The sequence below is a fragment of the Notothenia coriiceps genome, unplaced genomic scaffold (assembly GCF_000735185.1).
Source record: "Notothenia coriiceps isolate Sejong01 unplaced genomic scaffold, NC01 NC01_scaffold00000339, whole genome shotgun sequence".
Taxonomy (NCBI): Eukaryota; Metazoa; Chordata; class Actinopteri; order Perciformes; family Nototheniidae; genus Notothenia; species Notothenia coriiceps.
Genome location: NW_011333040.1, coordinates 16,790,261 through 16,800,003, shown reverse-complemented (window position 1 = coordinate 16,800,003; position 9,743 = coordinate 16,790,261). Strand labels below are relative to the sequence as shown.

The window sequence follows — 9,743 nt, the reverse complement described above, 5'->3', positions numbered from 1 at the left end:
TGGTTGGAGCTGGGATTTTAATTGGGTTCATTACAACTCTTCATGAATTAGACAAGAAGTAGGAAAGTATTACATGAATTTAATTAGAAAAAAAACATTGGAGATTAGCCAAATTCATAAATGTGTATTTATTCATGTGATAAACAGTACTTTGAGTTACATTGCATCACTGATACTCATAATAATGCTATTAAAAACAAAAAATAGTCACAATAATGGCAAAAATAGTAATAAGCCTACTATGATTTAAGCTGTGTTCATTATGTAAAACTATTAATTTTACAAGTAAACATTTTTAGTTTAGCTGCTAAATCTTCAGTGTAATGGTTGGAGCTGGGATTTTGATAGGGTTGGCTCAAATTACCAGTAGGGGATGCACACAAAGATAGTTTTAACCTAAGTGACACAAAGTAGGAACAATTACAGGAATTTGATTAGGAAAACAACTTTGTAAATTAGCACAATTATTATATGTTTTTTGTATTCATGTGATAAATTGTAGAACAAGCGTGGGGTGAATAATCGGTTACTTCCGGGGTTGGTGGCACGTCCCAATCCTCATCAGCGGTCGGTTAAAGGCGGGGGTAGGGATCAGACGCGCCGCATCTCCAAGAGTGTGTGTCTGCGTTCAGCCTGCACAGAGCCGAGTGAGCCAAAACTAGCTTAGCTGACACAAAAAAGAGCAAAAATGGCCGGTGGGAGCTCTCTGGATGCTGTGAAGAAGAAAATCAAGTCGCTGCAGGACCAGGCCGATGTGGCGGAGGACCGTGCAGCGGGACTTCAGAGGGAACTGAACCAGGAGAGGAGTGCGAGGGAATCAGTAAGCCGCTATTACATTTTAAGGCAATTAGTCCCCAGGCTGTCGACGGCATTAGGCGTAAATCTGGTCAAAAAGCGTGGCTGCAAGGCCCAGACAGACGGTGTAATACTCTATCGCAGGTAGACATGCTTGAAATTATCTGCACTGTAGGATGCAAACACACGATGAATAGGCCTTGTAGATGATGGGGCACCACCCCGGTATGTCCCGAATAAACAAACAGCCCTGTAACAAGTTGGCTAATGTTGCAGCAGCAGCAGCAGCAGCAGCAGCAGCACCACAGGACCTCTCAAATCCTCTCTTTGTAAAACTGCAGCAGGCTACAAGCTAGTTTGAACACAAAGGAGCTTATTTCCCCACTTCCAAAACATTGAATTGTAGCCATGTTTTGTTGCTAATTATGTCTGGGACAGGATAACTTAATCACTGTAACACAGGGAATTGCAGGCTTGCCTGGCAAGAGGGGAAGGATGGTGGATATATGAGTCTAAAAGTGTATGTAAGTGCTTCTTACACGGGGTTTGAAGATCCATCCAAAATGCCACTTGCTTAACAAATAACATGTGCACACTGGTGCATCCTTCCCTTGGGTTTGTTCCTGACCCAGCCCAAGCTCCCATAGGAGTGCAAGGGATGGGCTGGATGTTGTAGGCCTGTGAATCCAATTGAAATTGATTTAGGGCTATACTAATGAACTTGATTTGACTCTATGATCTTGTTGTTTTGCTCTCCTAGGCTGAGGCAGATGTAGCTTCCCTGAACAGACGTATCCAGCTGGTTGAGGAGGAGTTGGACCGGGCTCAGGAGCGTCTGTCCACGGCGCTGACCAAGCTGGAGGAGGCTGAGAAGGCCGCTGATGAGAGCGAGAGGTGGGTACCCTCACCTGGAGAACAGGTCCCTCTGTTTGTTGTACCATTCATATTTACCCTTACATTATATGAGATTTTAATTTCCTCATCGCCTTTTAAAAGTATCTGTATGTGAAGTATACTCTCTATGAAAAAGACTAATGTTGCATTGATAGGACAGTATTTCTGATTTGAAATGGTGTATTCTTCTAAACGATATGCTAAAAATCAAATCATGCACCTGATGCACTCTGCAGGAATGCCACTCCTTACTCCTCAGTGCTGCCACTGGTGGCTGGAAGTAAAATTGCAATAATGATCAGTAGGATCTAATACATTTAAACACGGGGTTAGAAAAGTAGTTTAGCTTTGCATAATAGGACACATTCTCAATTGTTAATATACAATTGATTCTAGAACTCCTGGAAAAATGTGAAAAGCACAACTGTGGAATTTTGATGGAAACACAAGTATTGTCTTTAAGCGTGACGTGTGCAGGTATTTACAGCATAATAGAGTCCCATTCCTCCCTCTTGGCACTTTGTGTTTATGTTGCATACAGTACACACCCGGTCATCGTTTGCTCTCATTTTGAACACTACCAGAATATGAAAAAAATACTGTCTGTAATCCATCCATCCATTCGAACCGTCATTCATTGTCATCCGATGTACGTCAAAATATATGTAGTATTTTTTTTCACTATTCAAACCCCTTAAATATTGTGATACTGAATGAACTTGGTGCTTGGTGGTAAACTTCATTTAAAAGCACAGTAGAATGCATTTTCATGGTCAGTTTACAAGACAAACTACGAGCTTTGTCAGTCTTATAAAAGGGAATTATCATAACACTGGCCTGCTGTTGTGCCTATGGTGCCCATGACTTGATACTTTTTCTGTCCCTCAGAGGCATGAAGGTCATTGAGAACAGGGCCATGAAGGACGAGGAGAAGATGGAGTTGCAGGAGATCCAGCTGAAGGAGGCCAAACACATCGCAGAAGAAGCTGACCGCAAATACGAGGAGGCATGTTTCTCCGCTATTCACGGCACTTTGAAATTTGAGCGTAGCAGTTTCTACATTCTTTCACTTCAATGTAGCAGCTGACGTCAATTCACACTTTCTTCCGGATGTATATTATTCATTACATGATCAGTGACAATAGCAGAAGAAATGTAACTCCTTCTGATGTACCATGTGTTGACTTCAGGTGGCACGAAAGCTTGTGATCATTGAGAGTGACTTGGAACGTACAGAGGAGCGCGCTGAGTTGTCTGAAGGGTAAAAACAACCCCCCCCCCACATCTATTCCTCATAAAGTCACAACTTTTAAATACCATTTCAGACTCATTCCGATTTCTGTTTGTTTATGGCATCTTTCTGCTTGTGAACCAAACATTACATCAACAGCAAATGCTCTGAGCTCGAGGAGGAGCTGAGAACCGTACAGAACAACCTGAAGTCTCTGGAGGCCCAGGCAGAAAAGGTAAGGCTGTCTGACCAAGAGGATACATTCCAATCAACCCACATTATAAACCCTTGATAAGTGTTTTAATTAAACTCTCCTGAATATTTGCCTAACTCTGGCCTTTGTATGCAACCACAGTACTCTCAGAAGGAGGACAAGTACGAGGAGGAAATCAAGATTCTCACAGACAAGTTGAAGGAGGTGAGTTAACTTGGAAATGTACAGTTTCTGTTTTCTTATTATATTCTATAGAGCAACTTTCAAACTAGGGATATCACTATACTGTATATATTGTTTTTCTTAAGCATACACTGTATATGTATTCTGCTTTCTTTGTCAGCACCTAAGTGATTTAATTCCCTGAAGGGCTGTAGCTAGTAATGTTAACTTCTTGATGTGAATTGCTAATGTTTGCCTGTGTCTCTGTTCAGGCTGAGACTCGTGCTGAGTTCGCCGAGAGATCAGTCGCCAAGCTTGAGAAGAGCATCGATGACCTGGAGGGTATGAATCTTTTCCACTTCGTTATTACGCATTTCAAAAAGTTGTTTTCTCAAAATGTAGGGGTGTATTTGTCACAGTGCAATTGTGATGTACAAGGCAGTTCATTCTCAAAAAGCAACACAAAAAGTCATCTTGTTAGGCATCACTCAGGTTTCCTCTTTGAGTCCTCTACTATAATCAAATGAACAGCAGTTGTCTGTAGTTTCAAGAAACATTCATTAGTGCAATGGGGTGTTATTTATCTGGGCAGCAGGGTGTGAAATACAACTCATTAAAAATATCGGGACTGTCTATCGAGGGAAAATACCAAGCGCTGATACCCGTGTGATATTATTCATGTCGGCTTGAACATTTCTCTCCACGATGTTGTTTGGCACTCTGTTGTAGTGACTGTTCAAGGCCAGCTCGTCCCAGGCAGACCTCACAGGGTCATGGCACACGTCTTTCAGTTTCTTAGTGACTCCTCAGGAATTTAACACAACGTCAGCAGCTGGTCCATTTGCACTCCCTATTTCTGTCCTTCTTTTCAGTTTCTCTGTTTGTGTTTTCCCTTTTGACTTCTGTTCTCTGACTCTTTTCTTTTTTCTGTTCTGTTCTAATTTGATTACAAATCTTTCCCTGCCACTTGAACAATAATTGCCACACAATAGACGAGCTGTACTCCCAGAAACTGAAGTACAAGGCCATCAGCGAGGAGCTGGACAACGCCCTCAACGACATGACCTCCATGTAATTCACCACAAGCTCCTTTCTGCTGTGTGCCTTAGATCTCATCACCCCTAACCAACACACAATAGCTCCCTCTAGTGGCATGTTTGAGTGCAGTGATTTATTTTATCTAGTTTAATTTCCGATTGGTGGATTTTATTTTTATATCCTCCACTGCTTGTCTAACCTTGATGTATGGCTGTGTGAGTGTGAACTAAAGGTGTAATGCATGTCTTTTTGACTAGATTCTTAGCTACATTTCCCAAACCCTATTCTGGTTTACTAATCACTGCATGTTTCTTTTATAACTCCATCCAACATATCAACATTAATTGTTCTCGTTTTCTAGCTCAGTTCTGCATCCCTTTCTTGCTCCTTTGTTCTGCATGTCATTATTCTTCCATTCCTCTTCATTATTTCTCCAACCCTTGTGTTCTTCTTTTTTCACAGCTAAATGTTTACACCCCTCTCCCAGAAGCTGGTTGATCATCACCTCTCTCCTCTGCAGCACAGCCGAACTTTCTGTGTCTGTATTTCTTTTCTGCCCCGTAACTTCTGCGCACTGGGCTGTTGCTGCTGCCATCCCTTCCTTCATTTCTCAAACAGAACTTTGAGCTGTTTTTCTTCCTGTAAAATAAACACACTTCCATCTCTGGCAGCTGTTCCCCCTTTCTCCTGCCATGTTTCTTCATTTCTATTTGTCCCATCTTTTTACATTTCATTCCTGTTGTCTTTGTCTTTTAATTTATTTTGTTGAGTAGCTTTCAAATAAATTCTGAAGCTCGTCCCATTCACTGTTTTTTATTTATTTGTTCTCAGTTTGTGAGGACGCTTATGGAGTGCAAAGGCAGTATTGGGGTGTTTGTTGTATTCACATGAATGACAACCGTCCTCTTGCCTTCATTTGAATTGGAAGAATATGGCAAAATAACCAGAAGTCATGACCTGCTTGGATATAGGGTTTATTCTGCTTCATGTATTGTTACTGTGAGTGTGCAGTAAAAATATAAAACGTAATGCAATTTCAACTTACTTTATATATTTGTCACACTTAGAAAAATCAACTGTGCCTAATCAAGGATTTTTGCATTTAAAGGACTGACTCAAACCTCTTTTAGAATAATCATTTCTGTCTAAATCCTCAATTTTAACGAAGCATTTATGCCGCTTGGTAATTGATTTGAGTGTTAATGCTTCCAGAGCCATGATTCTAGCCCCGTCCCTGCACCAATAGTCAATGTGTTTAGGCTTCTCCCAGGGCTTACTCAAAATCTTTGTAGGGAAAAAAAAAAAAAGATCTCAGCAAACGCTTAAGAATGAATGAGTAGGTGATGTTGCCATGGGTTACCAGGATATCTACTGACATCTAGTGAGACTTATTGGCATGACAAATGGAGTAAGTTGTTGCTATAGTTTGAGTTAATGAAGTCTGCCGTCCAGTTCTTGACTGACCCTTGTTCTGTGATGATCTCCAAAGCACTAACTCTTTGTCTGTTGTACTAACATTTCTTCTGTCTCTTCCCCTTTTCTCTTACCTGCTTTCTGACTGTCAAGACCATCTATACAAGCAGATTGAGAAAAACCGCCTTCTGACCAATGAACTGAGAGTAGCCTTAAACGAGGATTAAACAGGAATGGGCTTTCCTATGCTTCCATTCTTCTGAAACTCAAACGTCCAGGCATATTGTCTAATGCTGTGATATAACAACGGTTGTAGACAGCCGTGTCTACGACGCAAAGCTTAAACCAAGTCATGCTTTTAACAAAAGGGGAAACAATGTATGATTTTCACAATATGCATGCTAAAGCTGCGGTTTCTGATTAGAGGTCGGACAACCTCAGACTGTGATGTTGCAGAATGTACTTGTTATATTTACTCAGTTACTAACAGGGCTGTAGCAGCTGCATGGGGTGCTGCTGCTCACGGGGGGAAGGCCAGTGGGGGACGATTAGGAAAGGCTCCTAAAATTCTGCAGGTGGTGAAATATTCCTTGTAAGACCCTTTTTTATCTGTAGCATCATTTGAGTCGGGACCCATGTCAGTGTTTGGACCACGTATTGCTAATTTTGCATTAGCAATATAGTTGCTTTTCTTGACAGGCTGTTTCTGATCTAACTACTTTTATGAGTTGAAACACCTCTTGAATTCACTCGAGTCTTAATTGTAACAAAGAAGGGAGTATACTTTGGTGTGAAGGATGAATTGGTTAATATAAGCAGACTAGTTGTATATGAAGACATGTGCAGGAACATGTGCCTTGTGATTAAATGACTGCTTTCTGGAATGGGTCACTAACTGCAGTATAGGTCAAAAATCAAAGGTTGGGGAGCAATGCAATTTAACAGTAAAAGCTTTAGACAGACTACAAGCTGTCATACGGAAATATAAAGAGGCAAAAAAGGAATTTAGGGTAGTTGTGGAGGAAGATAATGTGACATAAAAGGAAGGCGTTTGAATGGAAGTCTCTAATGTGGGGTGAACTGGATACTGTTTTTATAGACCTGGAACTGATGTACAGGGTCTAAGTACTTGATACTGGAGGGTCTTGATAAGCATTTAAAACACTTTGCAAATGTCCATTCTTTTGTCCTACAATCCGCTCATGCAGTCTTGACTACAGCCCTGTCTATAGCTAGTAAGATATTCACAGTGAGTTGGCTCAAGTTTTGAGGATATGTATGTACTTATTGAATGCTAACTAATTGTAATTTTTTACACTCAAGTTTTTTCATAATCGGCACATATCTAACACGGTTGGTTAACCCGGCTTTGTCTGTTTTTACCCCATCTTTATTCTGTTTGTTTTTTATGATTTCTAACCAAGCAATGCTATTATTAACAGATAAACTCTCACGTGCTAAAGAAGAGGGCCTGAGCGTAAAGCAGATTCTGGATCAGACTCTAATGGAGATGATAAACCTTTGACCCAGCTCTGTTCCTCTCCACACGTTGCCTCATCTGCTCTGAATATGGCTGGCTCCCGTATATGGCTGCTACAGATGATGTTGGGCCTTGTGTTTATGTTTCCTCTGACCTTGTGATCCTGAAGAAAAGAGCTCTAGACCATGTAGCACACATACACACATATCCAGTTCAACTACACTGTTTCCGTTACACACTGTAATCAAAGGTCAGTCAAAATGCACTGCATATCATTAATACCTTTTACATGTAAACTTTGTGCACAGTTATTAGCAAGCAGTATTTTTGAGGATTATTTTAATTATTGAACAACTACAGTGCTCTCGGTGCAGAATAATTATGCAACTAAAGGGAAAAACTAAAATGTTCCCATTTCTTTCAGTTTATTTTCATCTCACATCACCTGATATGTTTAAATCCAATACGCATTCAAGTTATACAGCTAGGAGTTGAAAAATATGCTTATATAAATATATAGTCAAAATACTCACTAATAATTGTGCACACAGTGTATACGTCTGCAGAATTTGCACTTTTGGGGGGAAACATAATGAACATAATCATCGTCAGCAAAGTCATAAAGTAAGCCAAGGTCATATAAAAGGGACTTTTATGTGTACTTTTGTGAAGTTGTTTGTGTGTCTTTTGTTTCTTCAGTATTCTAAACATGTATTTAGTGTCAGCGATGTTGTACACAGTTTAGCAATGAAGGAATTCTTAGCACAGATGCTTGAATGTACTGTTTGACTGGCTAAGTAAAAGAAATGTTTACACACTGTACTCACTTTTCTGTTCATTTCAGAAACATTTTATTGTGTCTCTTCCCATTTTATCTTGGAAATGTAAAGATCATGAATAAACAGTTGGATCAATTATCATTTATTCCAAGTCTGACTTCTTTTAATGGTGTGAAAAACGTAAATGGTGAAATAAACTTTCACTTGGTCATTATAGTGGATATTTTATAATATGAAATACTTTTATAATATGAAATACTACTCCCGAATATTTTTTCAAATCAATAAAATCTTCGGGAAATCTTCTGTTGGAGTTTTAGTTTTCAACCATGTGTCAGAGGAACCTTTAATATCACACTGTGGATACGTTTTGTGTCAGTTCATGTTTGACAAAGCTGTCAAGGTAAAATGTTCAGTTTAAACATTTTGGTCATGATTGTTTACCCAGAACAACATCAGTACTCTGTGCTTTGGCTGTGGGACGTATATTTAAAAATTGCATTCTAATTGTACATTTGTGTTTTGTATTGCCAGTAGCTTTTCCAACTTTTCTAATCTGTCGTATAGCCTACTGCAAAAACAATCAATGAATGATAACACAGTAAATAGTTAGACACGAAACAGTAGGCATTGGTCTTGCAATATAATCTGTACTATTTTATTCTCTCTTCTACTCTGTTTCTTCTTGCACAATTTTTATTTTAAAATGTGTGTTATTGTCCTATACTATGTTGCATTGTTGGAGGAGCTTGGGACCTAACTTTTTAATTGCCATATCTACACTGTGTAGCAGCTACTCTGCCTATGATAATAAACCCGGTGAATGTTGAAGCTAGCATGTAGCCTGCCACAGCTCCTCCTCACCGCAGGGGGCGCTGTGTCCGGTCGGCAGCAGAGGATGAGGAGGCGGAGCGGAGGTGAAAGGTCATAGCTGTTCAACCCTGCTGGAAATCCCCAAGAATTGAGAGAAAAATATGGCTGAAAATGAAGATTTTACCGTTGTTTTACAAGACAGCAAGGCGGCATACGTCCTCAGCAATGTTGCCGAAGTCGTCGAGCGAATACTGACCTTCGTTCCGACCAAATCTCTCCTCAGGATCGCAAGGTATCTAAACACACTTGCACGCTAAACACTGAACTTCGCTAACGCTAATGGCTGTCGACTGGAAGTGAAAGTGTTCTGCAGACACATATTGCACAGTTAGGAAGCTTGTGTTGCAGCCAGTGTTTTAAACAGTCCTTTTAGTCAACCTTGGTGTGTAATTTCTTGCAGCTGCCCAGTTGTGTTTTCCCAACAGAAGCAAAGCTAACGTCCGAGCTGGAAGAGGTACTCAGACCTTGTACTTGAGTGAAAGTAGAAGTACCAGAGTGTAGGAATACTCTATTACAAGTGAAAGTCCTGCATTCAAAATTTTACTCAAGTAAAAGTAGAAAAGTATTAACATCAAAATACACTTAAGAGTACCGAAAGTAGAAGTACTAATTATGCGGATTGGCCCATTTCCGAATTAAATATATATATATATATATATATATATATATATATGTATTGAGAATGTATATATAATTGAATATTGTTTTAGACTGGTTTACAGTTGTGATATCATAAATATATACATTAAGTGTGTACAAATATGAACTAGTAAAAAAGTAAAAGTAGCCTACCAACAAGTGTATCTGTATGTATGTTAGACTTTAGTCTTCAAAAGAGAAGAATACAAACTAACTAAAATGCTT

General features: G+C 39.7%; 2 protein-coding genes across 5 annotated transcripts in view; both read left to right on the top strand.

Annotated features, from left to right (window-relative positions):
- Window positions 1–560: 560 nt before the first annotated feature.
- Window positions 561–8,157, top strand: LOC104947317 (tropomyosin alpha-1 chain-like). 4 transcript variants are annotated; one of them, XM_010773312.1, is made up of 9 exons: window positions 561–820; window positions 1,556–1,689; window positions 2,578–2,695; window positions 2,880–2,950; window positions 3,080–3,155; window positions 3,276–3,338; window positions 3,569–3,638; window positions 4,289–4,367; window positions 4,797–5,110. In XM_010773312.1, exons 1-9 carry the CDS (start codon window positions 689–691, stop codon window positions 4,798–4,800), a joined length of 747 nt encoding a protein of 248 aa, XP_010771614.1. In that variant the 5' UTR covers window positions 561–688; the 3' UTR covers window positions 4,801–5,110. The 4 variants fall into 4 exon arrangements, with proteins under 4 accessions (XP_010771614.1, XP_010771609.1, XP_010771623.1 ...); XM_010773307.1 differs by having other exon boundaries at window positions 562–820; window positions 4,289–5,135; XM_010773321.1 differs by lacking the exons at window positions 4,289–4,367; window positions 4,797–5,110 and adding an exon at window positions 5,901–7,284 and having other exon boundaries at window positions 563–820.
- Window positions 8,158–8,900: 743 nt separating this feature from the next.
- Window positions 8,901–9,743, top strand: part of fbxo22 (F-box protein 22) — a 9,342-nt gene continuing 8,499 nt past the window's right edge. The window contains exon 1 of the mRNA XM_010773288.1: window positions 8,901–9,111. Coding sequence (XP_010771590.1) covers window positions 8,981–9,111 — 131 coding nt within the window. The 5' untranslated portion in view covers window positions 8,901–8,980. The remainder of the gene's footprint in view (window positions 9,112–9,743) is intronic.

Bases quoted from the DNA above. Each gene is read 5' to 3' on its own strand.
- LOC104947317 (XM_010773298.1), top strand. From the start codon at position 689: ATGGCCGGTGGGAGCTCTCTGGATGCTGTGAAGAAGAAAATCAAGTCG. The intron at 821-1,555 runs GTAAGCCGCTAT...TTGCTCTCCTAG, and splicing joins AGAGGAGTGCGAGGGAATCA to GCTGAGGCAGATGTAGCTTC. The intron at 3,339-3,568 runs GTGAGTTAACTT...GTCTCTGTTCAG, and splicing joins TCACAGACAAGTTGAAGGAG to GCTGAGACTCGTGCTGAGTT.